At 34.8% G+C, this 20,620-nt stretch overlaps 1 protein-coding gene across 29 annotated transcripts in view; it reads left to right on the forward strand.

Annotated features, from left to right (window-relative positions):
- Window positions 1-20,620, forward strand: part of GRIA4 (glutamate ionotropic receptor AMPA type subunit 4) — a 362,056-nt gene that overhangs the window by 114,835 nt on the left and 226,601 nt on the right. For all 29 annotated transcript variants that reach the window (XR_014815154.1, XR_014815156.1, XR_014815155.1 and 26 more), the window contains one exon: window positions 1,518-1,757. Coding sequence is in view for 16 of the 29 variants with exons in the window: in XM_084975905.1 (XP_084832031.1) it covers window positions 1,518-1,757 (240 nt within the window). In the remaining 13 variants the exon portion in view is untranslated. The remainder of the gene's footprint in view (window positions 1-1,517; window positions 1,758-20,620) is intronic.

The following is a 20,620-nucleotide window of genomic DNA, read 5'->3' on the forward strand; positions in this document are numbered from 1 at the left end:
CTTCTGTTATCTTAGCTCAGAAAATGGCAACTCCTAGACAAATGTATCCTACACATTATCTTCAAATTGGCTAGTATAAAAGATAACTTAGAGAGTTTTAGTATTTTTTTCTTTTCTGTTCTGCTTTCTTCCCATTTCCCAGACTCAGTGTGATCACATGCCACACATTGCAATTTCAGCTTTTTCCTAATGTTTCTAGTTCTTATTGATTTCTTCATTGTGACATATTTTCCACCTGCAGGCTCTGATCATATTTCTGTTTCTATAGATACAGTGAATTTCAAAAAAGAAATAAGTATAAGATTTTTACAAGAAAAACAATTAAATATTTTTTCTGTACTCTAACTGGGTATATATCTGAGGAAGATGCAAACACTAATTCAAAAAGATATGTGCACCCCAGTGTACATGCAGCATTGTATCCCTTAATGCAGGTTTGTATCCTTGAAAGTGTAATTAGAAAAGTCACCCAAGTTTGAATCAGTTATGTGAAAAGAGTGATCAAAATATGACTAGGCAAGAATCTTGAGAAGAATTTTTTTTCTCTTTTTGAATTTGCCTTCTTGTCCTTGCAACAACTGGGAGTGTGGAAGAGAAAGACAAAGTGAGGTTGGGCACCTCAGGTTCTTTTACTTCAGGAAGACTTGATTCTCTTGGGCTTGGGAATTGCTTTGTCTTAGCTTTATGACAACTTAAAAGCTACACAGCTGGCCACAATTCCACTGAACTTCTAGAACACCCCAATGGTGACTTTCCAGATAGTAGAACATGTCTTTTCAAACATGATTCAGGAGAACTCTAAGGTTGTCATAAAAAACAAAACTGCCATCACACACACACACACACACACACACAAAAGTAACAATTTAGGATAAGAAACAAATGCAGTCCAATTCAAAACAGAAAAGATAAATTCATGTAACTTAAGAAGGTAGCACTGGGAACTCTATCTAGTCACTTATGATGAAACACGTAATGTGAGGAAAAAGAATGTATACATTTATGTATAACTGGGTCACCATGCTGTACAGTAGGAAAAATATATATGTCAATAAATGATAAAAAATTAAAATTTAATTTAAAAAAAGAAGGATGACACATGGTAATTGAAACGCCTCTCCAATTAATCAGAAATTTTGAGAGTTTATTATTACATTTTCTCATGTAAGAAAAAATACAAAGAAAAATTTGGATTTGCCACACTCGAAAGTTCCTAGCATGGGATTTGTAACATTCTCATGGAATGCCATATGTTACTTCATTTTGGTCAAATTTCCCTTTATTTCAAGTTGGATTTTTGAGAAAATCCCTTGTTATTCATTGCAGCGCTTGAATATGAGCTCAATAACTCACTAATTGATTATGCAACTAATTGTACACTTCGCTTTTACTCTTTCTTTAACTTATATTCCTGACTTATCAATTACTCAGAATTCTCTTTGGTGTCATAGACTGTAGATGTGAGTCAAAAATTTTAGAGTGAGCTAATAGTTTGTGTTTTTCTTCTTTTGTTTCAGTCTGCTCCCAGTATTCTAGAGGAGTATTTGCCATTTTTGGACTCTATGATAAGAGGTCAGTACATACTTTGACCTCATTCTGCAGCGCCTTACACATCTCCCTCATCACACCAAGTTTCCCTACCGAGGGGGAGAGCCAGTTTGTGCTGCAACTAAGGCCTTCCTTACGAGGAGCACTCTTGAGTCTACTGGATCACTATGAGTGGAACTGTTTTGTCTTCCTGTATGACACAGACAGAGGTAAGTTGCAATTCCACATCTACATAAATAAAACTCAAATTTTCAATTTGAAATGGCTTTGTATCACTTATGTGATTTAGCAAAATATTTTGGTCCTTAATATGGCTAAAATCAGAAAATGATGGAGGTATAGTCTCAGTATTTTTATCTTGAACTCTGGGGAAGTTTCTTTGATTAAATGAGCATCAAAATCACAGGGTTACTCATGAGGAAAACATGCTATGTTACCTTAGTTGAAATTAAAATGGATAATTTTTTTCAATTTCCATGATGATATTTCACAACTGTAAAATAAGTATGTGTTTTAACTCAAATGCAAATGATTTCATGTTTGGAACATCTTAAAATAGTAGCCACTTGAGCCATAGTGTTGAATTTGAAGTGCAGGACATTAAATGAGAAATTGAAGGGTTATAAAAATAAAGATTTGGTAGTAAGGCTTCTGCTTTCTGGCAACCTTTTACTTTACCTATCAGTCTATAAAAATTAATAAGTGATACCTATGATCCATGTGTTGGAGAAACAAAATAAACTACCAATAAATTATTAGCAATCCGTACAATTTTGTACAGTGTTGATATACTTTGACTTTTGGTTGGAGACATAAGGACTTCTAATTTTTTTTCAATTCTGTTTTTTGTTTAGTGACTAGAATCATAGCAACATATTATATTTCAAAATAAACATCAGGGAGTCACTTGTGAGGTCATATAAGATGTCACACCAGTGGTAGTCTTAGTACCTTACTAATATTGGCACTTTTTTTTGCTTTTTAAAGGCTGCACTCACAGCATATGGAGGTTCCCAGGCTAGGGGTCAAATTGGAGCTACAGCTGCCAGCCTACACCATAGCCACAGCAATTGCCGGATCCTTAACCTACTGAGCAAGGCCAAGGATTGAACCCACAACCTCGTGGTTCCTAGTTGGATTCATTTCCGCTGTGCCACAATGAGAACTCCTGGCATTCTTGACAAACTTACCTTTTAGAAACAAACTCAGAACATTTAATATCATCAGTATATTTCCTGCATGGTTGTGGCATACTCTAATTCTCATTTGGAATTTGGAAACTGCTCATCGTATCTCATGATATTTTCCAATAGCTAACAATCCAAAACATCCTAGAGAATGTATTACAGATTAGAAAAAACTACCGCTCTGTTTATTTGTAACTTTTGGAAAAATTGTTAAACAAGAGGACACTGAAAATGAATCATAACCACATCATTGTTAGCATAGGGAACAACAAGAAGACTTGTTCATTGTTGGGGGAAATGGTATAGACACTTTGGAAGATAATCTGGCAGCTTCTTACAAAACTAAACTTACTCTAATATGTGTATGTGTATATATATATGTAATGTATTTGTATATTATAGCAATCATACTCATTGATATTTACACAAACCACATAAAAACCTTCACATAGATGTTTATAACAGCATTCCTTCACGCAGATGTTTACAACAGCTTTATTCTTAATAGCCAAAACTTGGAAGCAACCAGGATGTCCTTTAATGGAATATTATTCAGATCTGAAAAGAAATGAGCTATTGAGACATGAAAAGACATGGAGGAAACTTAAACGCATATTACTAAGTGAAAGAAGTCATTCTGAAAAGGTGACATACTATATGACATTCTTGAAAGGGCCAAACTATAGAGACAATAAAAAGATCACTGGTTGCCAGGCATTAAGGAGGAAGGAGGGATGTATAGTTGGAGCACAAAGGATTTTTAGATCAGTAAAACTGCTCCATGTAATATTATAATGGTAGATACATGTCTTTATACATTTGTCCAAACCCACAGAATGTGCCACACCGAGTGTGAACTCTAGAGTAAACTAGGACTTGGTGTGATAATGATGTACCAGTGTAGGTTCATTAATTGTAAAATAGGTGTCAAGTGCAAAAAAATTACACTTCGATAAAATTGATTTTAAGTGTTTAAAAAAATCAAATTATTATCTATTATAGTAACCCAAACCAACTTCAAAATATAAGACTTTATTCCAAGTGGTAATTGCATGAATGAAAAATAGCATGTCAGGAAAATGGTCATTTCTTTATGTTCAGATGGCTCACTCTGCCATGATACTACCTGTCTTCTCAATATTCTGGGTCTTACTCAAGTACTTGCAAAGGACAAGAATAATTTTCTCCTCTGAAATTATTGTGCTTATTTTATGAGGTTATGATCACAAGCCAAATTTATCTCCTCTTAGATACAGTGTTTAAAATTATGTATCACTATCACCAACTGAGGTATGAACCTCAGTTAAGAAAGTATGGTTAACTTCTATCATAAACATAGTTGGCTAAGAGTCATCCATGTTTTCACATCATGAAGAATTAAAAGAATGCACATCAACATTAAAGATCAGAATTTTTTAAAATAATGCACAGGAGTTCCCATTGTGGTGCAGCAGAAACAAATCCAACTAGGAACCATGAAGTTGCAGGTTTGATCCCTGGCATCACTCAGTGGGTTAAAGACCCAGCATTGCCATGAGCTGTGGTGTAGGTCGCAGACGTGGCTCAAATCTGGCGTTGCTGTGCTGTTGCATAAGCCATCAGCTGTAGCTCCAGTTAGACCCCTAGCCTGGGAACCTCCATATGCCATGGGTGCAGCCCTAAAAAGCAAAAAATAATAAAATAAAATAAAATAAAATAAAATAATGCACAAAACCAAGTGTAAAGAAGTAAGATAGAATTTTAGTATTTTTCTCTAAATCTTCTACTGGCATTCTGAACTGCTCATCTAAATATTTTTCCTGTTATAAGCAACTACCTCTTATGACCCTGAATTTCTCTATGAACTTGAGTGGAACAAAACTTGCTAATGCCTCATAAATTCTTACTTTGGAATAAGTTATTCCATTGTTCTAGAAATTTTAGTCACTGTATATAGTGATCTTTTAAAATACAAGAGCTTCACTCTGTTACAACTTAAAATAGTATTCTTATGTCAAATTGCAATAATGAAAGGAATGATATTTCCTCTGATATAAAAACTGTGTTCTAGTCCTGGTCTGCTATTGATGAACTGTGTGAACATGGATAAATTTTTGTCTACCCAAGAAGAAGGAAGGAAGAAAGAGAGGGAGGGATGGAGAGACAAAAGAAAGGAGGGAGGGAGGGAGGGAGGAAAGTTGAACTGCATTTTTTAAAGGAATATTCAACTGTCTTTAAGATTTCTTGATATTTTATATTTCAAATATTCTATTCCTTCCCTACAAATGGTTGGTGGAAAAAAAAACATAGTAGGTGGCATAAGCAATCTTTTTACTAGCAGGTGACGGTTTCTGTTCGTTTGACTGACTCTCAAAAGAGAAAAAAAAATGTTCATTTATTTATTCATTTATTGTATCCATTTAGAATTCAATAAAACTTTTATTGTTCAGTTTTCATCAGGTACATTGGTAAATATTAATAATGCAATAATGACCAAGAGTACTGAAAATAAATTAACTCTCTTGCCATGACTTCATTAGGAAATAGTACACAACACTCTACTTGATAACTAGAAACTTGCCTTTGGTACATGGCCTGATGTTTTTACAATTTTAATTTGGAGCATAAGTATTTTCCAAGAGTTGCCTTGTGGTGCAGTGGGTTAAGGATCCAGTGTTGTCACTGCAGCAGCTCAGGTCACTACTATGACATAGGTTTGACCCCTGGCCCAGGAACTTTCACATGCTGTATGTATAGTCAAAAACAAAGATTGTCTTTTAGGAAAAATGATTATAAGACATCATTTAAATACCAATTTTGATAGGGTTTTTGAGTTAATAAACATGAAACTATTGAGTATTTAAAATGTGGCTTGTACACATACCTGAGGAACTGAATTTTAAATTTAGTTTAATTTTAATTTTAATTGATTTTTTAAATAACTAATTTGCCTAATAGCTACTATATTAGACAACACAGCATACCTAACCACTGAGCTCATTTGCAATAATATATTTTATTTTGAGTGACATTTCAAAATCTCTTCTTAATTCATATTTTACTATATAAGAAAAGAACTTAGAGAACATCCTGTGCATAATCTTTTTTATAGTAATTTTCACATTGCATTGTATATATATACATATCTTTTCTTCCCTTAGAAATGTAAGCCCTTCTCCAGTTATTATTGTATCTTTTTACATTTATACATTTTATGTAGGCATACTATAAATATGAAGCAAACTAACAAATTAAGCAAATGAAGTCATTGACAATAGGTATCAAGTAATTTTCGAGCTCTAGTAATTAATCATGTGATTCATTTTCTACTAATGGTACCACATTTTAATGGACTAATTCATGGAGTAGTCAAAATGAAAGTTTCTCCTGTAAGAATGGAACTTGAATGCAGTTTTATTATGAAGAAATGTGGATCAGATTGAAAACTATCATCCTTGATTTAGACATATTAAGTCAAATATTTTTAAATTTTTTATTTTTTTAATTTTAAAATACTCGATATTTTTGGTAATGTAAAATCTTGATTTTTTTTTCAAATTCAATTAATATGTCACTTCCTTGAGTGAAAAAAATGACCTTAATTTAAATATTTATAGGTAGTGGTTATTTTCCCATTTGAAATAAATCTTTTGGAAACAGTGTATTTTTTATCTCTATTGCCCAGGATTTTAAGTATTTATGATGTGTTAAGTCCATTTCTTACACCACTAGTAACAAAGTGAATTTATGATCGAGAGAGATGAAGAGACATAAACCTAACATTTTTTAAATTCTAATTCTTATAATTCAGTATTTTTCACAATTTTTATGATGGCCAGAAACTTTGATCTCATGTTCACTCTAAGCAATAACTGACTCTGACCTTTTTTTTACTTGATCCTGGTTCTCTTTCTTGCTTAATGCTCAATGTTTTACCCACGTTAGTGCTTTCCAGGCTAATGGTGGTGTTTCCCATTTTGCTAAATATCTTGTTTCCACTATCTTTAATACTATTATAACATTGTATAAATGTTCCTAGGAGAAATATATTTGGCAAAGCATAGAGCATAAAACTTTATTTTGGTTAGTGTTGGCTTGTTTTCTTTGGTCTGTTTTTTTTTTTTTTTTAGCATTTTTTTTTAATTTACAAAAAAATGTTGTGCACATCACATAACGTGTTTTGAGACACCTAGGAAACAGTGTTGTACATGGCATAACATGTACATGCTTCTATCCCATGCTGAAGCTGGAAGAAGTAATAAGAGGCTGGAAAGAAATATGTTTGTGTGGTGATGGGAGGGGTGTTTCTGTTTTATTTCTGGTTTGAGAGTTTTATTGCATACATATCTTTTATTTTTAAAAACTGCCTTAAATCCTTTTGCAAAAAATGTTAAGATCTAAGTAATAGAAGAAAAAAAAAAAGGACTCAGTGAAGAGGAAGAGTCATGAGACACTTTTCAGTGACATCTCTTTTACTCCCCCCCAAATAATCCTATATAAATCCAAGAACAGCTCCAATTCTCTTCTCTATTTTTTAAATCATATTTTTTTTTTATTGCTCTTTCCTTCATTCTCTGCCTCCCCTCAGAACCCAGAGTGTGTAGGCAACATGAATGATTTCAGGCACACTGGGAGCCTTAATCTTTCTTTTGTCCATGACCAGTTATGGACTCCTAGGATCCCCTTCAACTCAAATCCATAAATTATATAGAAGGATGACAGAGCAGATAACTCTAAGGAATACAACATGATAACTTGAATTTACACCAAAGTAAAATTACTGACATCTATTCCTTCTTTGAAATCCCTTTCAGATAGGGGTGGGATGGGGAGAACCAGAGGTAACTATACAACCCCTCAACTGGACTTGGAGTGCTTAGAGTCTCCTGACTACAAGCACAATTTGTTTTCTCAATCTCCCCATCTCCAATTCCCAATTACCTGCATATACTGATACTCTGCTAACACACGTCTACTGTTAATTGTGCTATTTAAAATGTTTCTGGACTGTTTTTTCTTATTAAAAACAAAATTAGAAACACAGTGCAAAACAGTGTTAATTGACATAAATTCAGGAGAAGTAGGAATATTTTTTTCTAATCTGATACTATCAAAGAAGGAATGAGCAATTTATCTTTAATTCTTCATAATATTAAGCCCTATTTTTAACTTATTTTCTAAGTTTTTCCTGAAAAAAAAAAAATAAAACCCTCACCAAGATGAAGGAGTCCCATTTTTGTAAACCTCCCAAGACAACTCTCAGGCTTATCTATATCTGTAGTGAACCCATTAGGATTTGAACTATATTTTATTGCTCACCCAAATATATTTGCTTGCTGACTTTTATTACATATGGCCAGACTGACAAAGCCTAATATTTGTTCGTTGCTAGTTGCCAAATGTAAGAAAAACCCATTCCAGTACTTAACTGTGTTTTTCAAACATGTGTCACTACCTTCCTGCTGGATCCAGGCCAGTGGGAGGTCAAAGGGAAATACAAGTATAAAAATAATAGTGGATCTTTCTATGGAGATTCTAACTTGTAATTGATGGAGAAATAGTACAGCAACCCCCCTGATGCATGGAGAATATATTTCAAGACCCTCAGTGGATATGTGAAACCATGGATACCAAACCCTTTATATGTTTTGTTTTTCCAGTGATAAAGGTTAATTTATAAATTAGGCACAGGAAGAGATTAATAACAAGACTGAATAAGAAAATAGAAAAATTATAACACTATACTGTAATAAAATTTATGTGAATATGGTCTTTCACTCTAAAAATATCTTATTGTAAAAATATAATACCTTTTCGTCTTAACTAAGCATTTATCACATACTGTGTCCATAACTTTGAACTTTGGGGTGTAGCAACAAAACTAGCACAAATTTCTTCTTCCTTCTTTACACTTTCACAGACAGATTTGTTCTAAAATGGACTTTAACAACCTCAGCATACTATTTTTTTTATTTTCTTATTAAATCAAAAACTTTCACCTTTTCACTTAAAGGAAACTCTTTACAGTTTCTCTTTAGCATCCAACTTGCCAGCATCACTGTTCTTGTGCTTTGGGGCCAAAATTAAAATAAGAGTGACTTGAACACATGCATTGTGATATCACAACAGCTGATCCGATAATCAAACTGGCTGCTAAGTGACTAAGGTTCAGGGCAGTTAGACAAAGGGAGGATTGACCTCTCAGGCAGAATTGAGCTGGAACAGCGGGAGATTTCATCACACTACTTGGAAGGGCATGCCATTTCAATTTTATGAATTGTTTATTTCTGTGCTTTTTCATTTAACATTTTTGAACCATGGTTCACTGAGGTTACTGAAACTGTGGAGGGTGAAAATGTGGGTAACAGGAAATCCTATAATCAGAAAGAGACAAGGCAGTCCTGCTCTTTCAGAGCATCTCCTTTGGTGTCACTGCAATGTTTATCCCTGCCCTTACTAACCCAGATTCCATAGGCTTTGATCACAGTGGGTGAGGAAGGGGAGCAGTGGACTAAAAGGTGAATGAATGGGATGAAGGTGTGCTGATGAGTATGTCTATAAAGAGGGTTATGTGTCTAATCACTTTTCCCTGGGGTGAGGAGGCAGAGAGAAGCACACTCCTATCTGTCACCTTCTACTTTCCCTGGCTATAGAGTGAAAGATTTGAGGGCAAATTCTGGAAGTTATATGCTGAAAGAATGCTGGACTCTAACAAGGAGGATGAATCGGAACAGAACTGCTAAACAATGGGATTAGCAAAAAACAATGATATGAAGCTAAAGCAAGGGTAGTCAAAGAAGAGGGCAGAGCAAGGAGCAGCAACACAAGCAGTGGGTTGACAGAATGGAGAAATTCTGGGATGAAATACAGAAGCCTAAAGTTGCATTTATGGTATCAGCAGCTTTTCAAACATTCATTTGAAAGGTTAAAGAGCTGAGTGGGATGGCAGGGGAAATAAGTATGCACCTTCCATGAATATTTGTGCTAGGTCAGTTTGATTGTTACTTAGGCACTAGACGCATTGTTGGCTGACTGACAGATCACCTCTCTGGGTGTTCTTCCTTTATCACTTCCTGCCCACTGTCAGTATTTGGTCTCTGAAAAAAAGATAAGAACATATCTAGGGGGGAGAGATTAAGGTGGCAGAGTAGGAGGACATGGAACTCATCTCCTCCCAAGAACAGATCAAAAACACATCTCCCTGTGGAACAGTTCTCACTGCTAACAAACAAGAGACCAGCAGAAAGACTACTGTACACATGAGGCAGTAAGAAAGATCCAAACGGACTCAGGTAGGAAGGGAAGAGAAACAGTCAAGTCAGGACTTGTTCCCCTGAGAAGGAACACAGAAGAGAAGAGATCCCCCTGGGGAGTGAGCAGTTTGAGCCACATATTGGGCCCCCAGACCTGAGACTTAACATGGAGAAGACAAGTCCCCTTGGCTAGTTAGAGGGCCAGTGGAACTAACAAGAGGGCTGTGGCAAGCCTAGACTCCACTCCTGAGGAGTGCACATACAATTGCCTACTCCTGAAATATGGCAGAGAGAATGAACTGAAATTGCACGGGTCACTGCCTGATTTCCCATGACTGCCCCTGCGCATATCCCAGCCTGAGCTGAGCAACTACCCCAGCCCCAGTTGCCTCAAGACACAGCTCCACACTAGAATGAGAGTTGCCACAATCAAGAGGAGAACCCATCTCTGAGGAATAGACAGCTCAGATCCCAAGCTGTGTCTGAGTGGAGCAGCCATGACAGCCATGTTGCTACACAGGCAGCACATCAGAAGTGGTCTAGGGTTCTGACTATGGCCAGACCACCATAGCCCATTCCCAGACTAATGCAGAGCACCAAGCACTTCTCTCCTAGGGGCAAGGGCACAGGTGCTGGGAGGTTGAAACACAGACACTTAAAGGGAAAGGAGCCAACCCTCAGGGCTTCTGTTCCAACACCTTATCCCAGATAGGGTAGTAATGGCCACTGAACAGAAGAGAAGCCCCAGCTACACTTGGCTCTGACCTAGCCACCCCCTCTCAAGCCCCACCTCCTTCAAAGGTGATAGCTCCCAGTACACAGGGGAAGGAATGTATCTTGTGTTTACGTCAGATCCAGCTCTGACCAGAAGACTATATGAGGACACTCCCACACAAAGACATCCTCCTTCAGGACTGCAATAGGCAGCTGTTTCACCTAATTGCAGAAAGACAAAGTTAAACAGAATGAGAAAACAGAAGAATTTATTTCAATTGAAAGAGCAAGAAAAACCTCTGAAAAAATGACGAATGAAAAAAATAAATAACTGACCAGATAAAGAGTTCAAAGTATTAGTAATAAGAATGCTAACTGAATTAGGGAAAAGAATTAAGGAACACAGTGATAACTTTAAAAGGAAACTAGGAAATATAAAAAGTAATCTGAAATGAACAATGCAATAACTGAAATGAAAAACACACTAAAAGGAATTGATAGCAGACTAGATGACACAGAAGCAAACTTAAGCCATTTGAAAGATACACTAATGGAAATCACCCAATCAGAACAGAAAAAAAAATTTTTTTTTAATGAGAACATTTTAAGGAACCTCTGAGACAAATTGTACTAACATTCACATTCTACAGGCCCCAAAAAGAGAAGAGAGAAGAAAGTTAGAAATGTATTGAGTAAAATTATATCTGAAAATTTCCCAAAGCTAAAGAAGGAAACAGACACCCGGGTACAGTAGGCATGAGGGTCCCAAATAAGATGAACCAAAGCAGATCACACCAAGACATAAGATAACTAAAAGGCCAAAGTTAGAGAATTCTAAAAGGCAACAAGAGAAAATGAAAAGGCAACCTCCTTAAGGCTATTGGCTGATTTGTCTGAAGAAACTTTGCAAGCCAGAAGGCAATGGCATTACATAGTCAAAGCCCAGAGAGAGAAAAACCTGTCACCTTGGATATAATATGCAACAAGATTATCATTTAGAATAGAATCTTTCCCTCTAAAATAAGGAATAAGACAAGAATGTCCACTCTCATCCATTTATTTAATATAGTATTGGAAATCCTAGCCACGAGGCTCAGAAAAAGAAATAAAAGGCATCCAGATTGGAAGGAAGGATGTCACTATTTGTAGATGACATGATATTGTGTAGAGAAAACCCTAAAGCCTCTATCAAATAACCATTAGAACTAATAAATGAATTCAGTAAATTCGCAATACATAGAAATCTGTTAATTTTCCATACACTAACAATGAACAATGAAAAAGAGATATTACGGAAAAAATACCATTGACAATCAAATAAAAAAGAATAAAATACCTGGGAATAAACTTAACCAAAGAAGTAAAAGACTTATACTTTGGAAAAACACTGATGAAGGCATTTGAAAATGATATAAAGAAATGGAAAGATATCCCATGTTCTTGAATTGGCAGAATTAATATTGTTAAAATGTCCACATTACCCAGAACAATCTACAGACTTAATGCAATCCCTATAAAAATACCCATGATATTTTTCACAGAACTAGAACAAATAATCCTAAAATTTATATGGAACCTGAATTGCCTAAGAAATCTTAATAAAAAGGAACAAAGCTGGAGGTATCATGCTCCCTGACCTCACTATATTACAAAGCACTAGTAAGGAAAAAGGCACGGTACTGTCACAAAAACAGGGATGGAAATTCAGAATTGAAACAAACATTACAAAATAGGACTATGAGAAAAAGAATTCTGATTTTCCCTTATGGTGACTATAGGTCAAAAGACCAGAACAGAGAACACAGAAATAAACCCACACATGGTCACTTATGGTCAGTTAATCTGCAACAAAGGAGGCAAGAAAATACAATGGAGAAAAGATAATCTCTTCAGTAAGTGGTGCTGTGAAAACTGGACAGCTACATGTGAAAGAATGAAATTAGAACATTTTCTCATACCACATAGATAAATAAACTCAAATTGGATCAAAGGGGAGAAACCATAAAGTTTCTAGAAGTGTACATAGACAGAACTGTACATAGCAATACTTTTTTGTATCTATCTCTTATGGGGAAATAAAACCAAAAATAAATGGGACCTATAATTATTATTGATTATTATTAATTATTAAGTTTAGTAACTTAAAAGCTTTTGCACAGCAAAGGAAAGCATTGTCAAAATGAAAAGACAACTTATTGAATGGGAGAAAATATTTGCAAATGATATGGTCAATACAGGGTTAATATCCAAAATATATAAACAGCTCATACAACTTAATATAAAAAGAATCTAATTAAAAATGGGCAGAAGACTTGAATAGATATTTTTCCAAAGAACACATACAGATGACCAATACACACATGAAAAACTGCTAATCATCAGATAGGCAAATTGAAACCATAAGATACTACCTCATACCTGTGAGAATGATCGTCAACAAAAATTCCGCAAACAACAAATGTTGGTGAGGATGTGGAGAAAAGGGAACTGTTGTGGGAATGCACACTGGTGTACCATTATGGAAAACATTATGGAGATTCCTCAAAAAAATAAAAATAGAACCACCATATGATCCAGTAATTCCATTGTTGAATAGATATCTGAAGAAAACAAAATGACTAATCCTAAAAAATACAATGCACTCCAATGTTCATAGCAAATTATTTACAATAACAAAATATGGAAGCAACCTATATGTCCATCAACAGATGAATGGATAAAGAAGATATCTATGCAGATGACATGATACTATACATAGAAAACCCTAAGGACTCACCATCATTAATAAACCCTAAGGACTCACCATCATTAATAAATCCACAAATAACAAGTGCTGGAGGGGCTGTGGAGAAAAGGGAACCCTCCTGCACTGCTGGTGGGAATGTAAACTGGTACAGCCATTATGGAGAACAGTTTGGAGATACCTTAGAAATCTATACATAGAGCTTCCATATGACCCCGCAATCCCACTCTTGGGCATATATCCGGACAAAGCTCTACTTAAAAGAGACACATGCACCCGCATGTTCATTGCAGCACTATTCACAATAGCCAGGACATGGAAACAACCCAAATGTCCATCAACAGATGATTGGATTCGGAAGAAGTGGTATATATACACAATGGAATACTACTCAGCCATAAAAAAGGATGACATAATGCCATTTGCAGCAACATGGATGGAACTAGAGAATCTCATCCTGAGTGAAATGAGCCAGAAAGACAAAGACAAATACCATATAATATCACTTATAACTGGAATCTAATATCCAGCACAAATGAAATCTCCTCAGAAGAGAAAATCATGGACTTGGAGAAAAGACTTGTGGCTGCCTGATGGGAGAGGGAGGCAGTGGGAGGGATCGGGAGCTTGGGCTTATCAGACACAACTTAGAGTAGATTTACAAGGAGATCCTGCTGAGTAGCATTGAGAACTATGTCTAGATACTCATGTTGCAACAGAACAAAGGGTGGGGGAAAAATGTAATTGTAATGTATACATGTAAGGATAACTTGATCCCCTTGCTGTACAGTGGGAAAATAAAAAAATATATCTATTTCTAGATACATACAATGGAATATTACTCATCCATTAAAAAGAATGAAATTTTGCCATTGTAACATGGATGGACAGAGAGAGTAAGATACTCAGTGAGATAAATCAGACAAAGACAAATACTGTATGTTATCACTTATATGTAGGAAATAAAAAGTGAAACAAACCAATGCATATAACAAAACAGAAGCACTCACATATATAGAGAACAAAATAGTGATTACTGGGGGGAGAGAATAAGGACGTGGGGCAGATACAGGTGCAGAGTTAAGAGATACAGCTACTATGTACAAAATAAATAAGCAACAAGGATATATGTATGGTACAGCACAGGGAAATACTGTGATTATTTTATAATAACTTTAAATGGAATATAATCTAAAAATATTGAATCACAATATTACACAATTTTAATATGATAGTATAAATCAGCTCTATTTTAATAAAATATATAAAAAAGTAAAATAAAGTATTAAAAGAACTTTGCAGGCCCTACTCAATGGAAAGGTGATTATGCCTAGCCCAATGGAAACTTAGAATTTAAACAAATTACAAAATAAGTAATTTGTCCAAAAGAGTTCTGATTTTCCCCCGTGGTGACCATCATAATGCTTTTTCAAAAATACTAATTTTTTTAAGGTTTTGCTCTGATAGAGCCCTGAGCACTTGCTGAACCTGTCAATAGAGATATTCAGCCACATCTGAGGACCAAGGGACAGGAACACATTCACTGAGAACCCTTAATTTGATGGAATGTCTGTGGGTATAATGTTTTAGCATTACAATGCATAATGTATAGTGTCTTATCTTAAAAGGACAAATTGCATAAGCTTTTTCATGGTTCCAACTTTTCAGTGACTCATAACTTTCTAAAGCAATAAATTTGCAAGTGACTTGCCATATCCTGACATCTTCATTTTTAAAAACATTGCTTATTTGAAGATCTGAGGGAAAAAGCTTTTAGAGTTCTGATTGAACACAATGCCTCAAGATAATTTATATTGTTTCAATTGATTTTCCTTCTATTATAAAAATGGAACAATATGTGCATGCTAATGACAAGGCACAATTAAGATTTAAATCCTTACAGTGTAAAAGATAAAGTTTACTCAGTTGATGTATTTGTATAGTTTATTCAACATATTGTTGCAACAAATATGATATCAGGAATATGGAAGCAGTAACTTACTACTTGAAGCAATGAAAAAGTGTTCCTAGGTATGAATTCCCTAGTTTAAGCTGTGACAGCCCTGTCATTTTTTAGCATGTTTAGATAGAAATAGTTCCAGAATTATTTCAGTTCTATAGTCCAGATTTTGTCAGTGGAGGACAGTCATAAGTCCACAATAGTAAGTGCCCGAATTCAAATTCTAGCTCTTCTACTTATTATGTGTTCCTTGACACAACTAGATCTCAGTTTTCTATTCGGGGAGATGATAGTAGTGGTAGTAGTATCCTAATACCTTAATAATCTGTGCTTAAATACCAATAAATGTTTATCACTTTAATATTATTAACCACAAATTAAAGATATTTGGTTAATATTTCACATAATATGAAATAAATTTTAATTATAAGATACTTTATGATATATAAACCTTCATAATACATGCAGATTGAAGCTTAAATTTTGCTTTCTTATTTTTCCTTTCCTTTGTAGACTTTCTCTTAACTTTTCCTAAAATACTGTTATTCCCCCTTGGAGTCTATCCTCAGCCACTTTGCCTTTGTAGTTTGTTTAAATCCAAAGCTGCATATGTCCTATCCCTGATTAGAATTTATTTCATGACTTTTCATTACTCTTCATATAAAGTCCAAATTCCTTAAATGATACTCTACAATCCGTCTCTTGATTGCTTCTCCCAGAACACTTCATAGTCCACTTCCCATGAAAAAGCAATCCCCAGTGAAAGTGCCCTTTCTAAAGATGTTGAGCCCTAAGTTCTTTCACTTGCCTTGACAGCTTTGCAAATGCCATTTCCTCAAACATTTATTGCACATCCCTGTTTTCTGCAGTAACTCATTCATTTTCAGGTCTGAGCATAATTTCCTTCAAGCAGTCTTTTTCTACACATTTATGCTTGAGTGAGTTAACCCTCTTACATATGCTCCCATAGCATTTGGGCTTATCTCTATGAAACCTGGTATTCTCTGTGTTTAATTCTATGCCTTTGTCATCAGACTCTTTAGGGTCTATAGCAGCAGGAATTTCGACCTACTAACTGAGTTTGCCTGAATAAGGACTGTACCAGCTATTTAGTAACATTCGGTAAATATGAATGAATGAATCTCATGGTCTCATCTTCACTTGTAAGATAGTGATTTCAAAATCTGTATTTAGAATTCAGTCCTCAATCCCAAGCCAGACTCATTTCCATAGTAACTTTTGAATGAATGTCCCATTTGTATTTAAAAACTCAACATTTGGATGGTGACTCTGTCACCTGCCCCCTCAAATTTGTTCTTTTTCATACATTCTCTATCCTAGAAGTTGGTTCTTCTGCCTTTTGTGCTAGCTAAAGAAGAACCATCTTTACTCCTTTTTCTCCAAACCAATCATCAGTCCAAATGTGTGCCACATAAAAATATACCCAATGCATCCCTCTTCCATGTGAGTTTGTGGAAGACAGATTTGAGGAGGACAGTAGTGGAGCCTTTGCTCAGGCTCTTTGCAGTCTGCCGTATCAGTCAACTTCTGTCCTTGGCTCAAGCACTGCTCTTCTTAAGTCCATCTTGCACCATTTGTGAACTATTTGCAACACATACCACAGATATGTCACTTGTGTGCTTAAAATCTTTAAAAATCTTCAAAAAGATTCAAAAGTTATACATTGTACTTACAAATACTTGTTAGGAAGATTCACCTATGTATTTGGAAAGAGTAATTTCATTAGGTTCTTGTGTAAAGTGTGATATTTCTAAGGAAAGTGCCATGGAAGATTATTACAAATCATTTTCTATCTTGGATAGTTATCAAATAGGGATAGTTTATGCTACAAATAGTAACAAATATAAAATAATAGGATTTTCTAGAAGAACTGAGAGTGAGAGAAGAGAGGCAGTGTGGGCAGCAAAAACTAAGGTGTGAAAGTGAAAACCTCATGGAGTTCTGCAGATGTTAAGAATTCTGAGGGAGGGAGAGGGAGGGATCAGGAGCTTGGGGTTATCAGACACAACTTAGAATAGATTTACAAGGAGATCCTGCTGAGTAGCCTTGAGAACTATGTCTAGATACTCATGTTGCAGCAGAACAAAGGGTGGTGGTGGGGGGAAATGTAATGTATACATGTAAGGATAACTTGATCCCCTTGCTGTACAGTGGGAAAATAAAAATTTAAAAAAAAGAATTCTGATTTGGTTAAAACCTTTGGCACAAGGGGTTTACAGGGAGTTGGAAGCTGAGGCCTACAATGTGGTTGTGATGACTATGTTTCACTAAGATTATGTGTTGTCCCTGTGCTATTGTGGCTTTACTAAAGCTGTCTTTTCAAACTCCTAAGAGAGTTTGGAATGTAACTAGAATCATCAGTTCATGACAGAATAGATAAGATCTACTGGACAGATGGAATAGACCATAAGGTTTTAGTATCTAAACACAGTAATCATTGTTCTACAAAAGATTACACTCTGTTTTTCAAAATTTATTTTAGGGTTTTATTCTGTTTTGATAGCTGCTGGATTAAGATAAATAACAAACAAGCATTCTTCCCCTACTAAAGGAAAATAGCATAAACGTCCTCCTTTATAACACTGTCACTTTAATTTGGAAAATAGAGAAAAGGAATATTGCTCTTTGGTCCTTTTATATTTTTACCTATTATACCCTGTCAAAAAGGATTCATAGAGTATTTGAGAGTGCATGTTTCTCTCTCACTCTCTCTTCATTGGGAATCATTTCGTTCTTTTCATATGAATTTTAGAGAAGGATATTTAAAATGTACATTTATATCAGTTCTAACTTAAGGAAGATTTTAACTATGACTCATTTTTTAAAATGTATCTACTTGTATCTTAAAATACCCCAAACACAAACTTAAAAGGCCAATTCAGAAATAGACAATGAGTATGAAATTAAAACTAACATTTTGTCACAGATAAATCTTAAAGAGATCATTTTCTTCTGTATGTTCATATTAAACTTGATGATTTATGTTAATCTTGTGAACATCTTTACCTGAAATGTAGGTTATTTGAAGCATTTCAGTGACTTCATTTTGTGAATTTTATATATCTATATTACATTATCTAAATTTTCTCTGTTATGCAGCAAGTAATTGGCATATAGAATCAAAGAGTCTACATGCTTTTAAGTCTAAAAAATTCTAAAGTTAGTTTGTATTAGAAAGAGTTTCTCCCTACCTCTACCCCCAGCCTCAACCCTCTGAAAATCTGCATACATAGGAATTATAGATAATGTATTAAGTAGTTAAATCACACAAAAAAAATGGCTTTTCAACTAGAATGACAAGTTTGAGAGTGTGTTCCTAAATATTAATCATATGTTGGCTATATATTACCATAGTATGGAAAAAGTAGGTTGTATTTTAAAAGAAGAACTGGAAGAAAGACAAAGGGAATTTTTATTTTCTTAAGAATGTCTTCATACTACACCTGAACTGGAAATTATTGTTTCCTGTCTAAAAACATGGAACAAGGTAGATTTATCTTTACTAGATCCAAGAGACCTATTAAAGCCATGCAGTTGTCAGAATGAGGCTGATACCACCCACTGAGCCAGATGTTATTATAGCCAAGGAGTTCAGTCCCCAGAATTGCATGACCCATGTTGCTTTCAGCCTATAGCTATACAGAGTCTAAGACATGCTCCCAGAGGGAGAGGGCCATTAGAGCAATATAAGCTTAAAATGTGGATTCAAAGTTAGCAAACCATGATACAGATGAACTCAATACAGATTAACACAGGGTACAAAGTGGAACAGATCATGAAATAGTTAAGATTTTCCTGATCTAACATAGAAAAATAATCCTATTAAGCACTGTATTTCTGTACACTGTGGTTTAAGTTAAAAATGCACGATGTTTTCAAAAATAATAACAGTAGAATTGCATCAACAATAACAGCTAGACTTAAGCTACATTTGATAAATAAGAATGAATTTAAAGAAGCACTGGGGCTAGCATGTTGCTAATGAAATCACTGATGAGAAAATGAGCTGCTTGGTGGAGTAGATGAGGCTGAAGAACTTAGGACCGAGTCTGAGCATTGTGACTTTGAGCAGCTGTAATAACTAGAATTTACCAGTTACCGCAAATCTTCATACATCTGAAGCTTTTCATTTCTAACTTCTAAAACAGGAGTCAGCAAACTACAGCTGGAGGACCAAATCTGGCCAACAGCCTTTTTTTTTTTTTTTTAACAAAAAAAAATTTGTATCAGACCATAGCCTCACTCACTCATTTATGTATCATCTGTGACTGTGTTCTCACCACAATGGCAGAGCTGAGTAGTTGCAACAGAGACAGTATGGCCAGCAAAGCCTAAATATTTACTATCTGACCCTTTGCAGAAGCTTGTTAACCCTGACTCAAACCATCACTGAATATTGATTATGTCAATAGAGTCATCTTATGTGAAGAAGTTTTGTTTGTGTTTGTTCTGTATGTATGTTTACATTGCTAAGTAAACCAGATTTACATAGTACAAAAATATCTTTTTGAAATTATTCATTAAAGTAACTCACTAAATATTTTTGAAGCTGATTTTAGGATCTATGCAATAGTGTGAACATGAGGACCATGGAAATAGCATTTATTATAAATTTATAATGCCATGAACATGAACCTGATATATTGTATTCCTGGTGTAAGAAAATCTTAGTTTTTATATCTTTCAAAATAATAATGAACTATTCCCTTCAATTACTAGATTAAATAGAACTCAAACCTTTCCATACAAAGAATATTTCCTATTCTTCAGGATACCCTATAATCATAAACCTGATCAAAGCTTCCAATGTGAAATATTAAACTAGGGATTATGTGTTTGCTTTTATGCATGAGATTTCTCTAGGGGGATAATAACTATATCCCAAAGACATTCAAGCATATAAAATTTTAACTGTGTGTGTGTGTGGTAGATGAAGAAAAACAACATAAAACAATGTCATTTATCTTGTTATTTTTTGTTGTACATCTTATGTTAACTAAATAATAGACACAGACTGCAAATTAAATTTGAAACCACTGTAATGTAGTAACAGCATTTTTTAAATTTTATATTATTGTTTTATTATTTCCCCAATACATTATTTTTTTTCTCTACTGTATAGCATGGTGACCCAGTTACACATACATGTATACATTCTTTTTTCACACATTGTCTTGCTCCATCATAAGTGACTAGATATAGTTCCCAGTGCTAC

The sequence above is a fragment of the Sus scrofa genome, chromosome 9 (assembly GCF_054392235.1).
Source record: "Sus scrofa isolate SSC_HxYL_T2T_F1_AM1 chromosome 9, Sscrofa_HxYL_maternal_Yorkshire_Landrace_v2.0, whole genome shotgun sequence".
Taxonomy (NCBI): Eukaryota; Metazoa; Chordata; class Mammalia; order Artiodactyla; family Suidae; genus Sus; species Sus scrofa.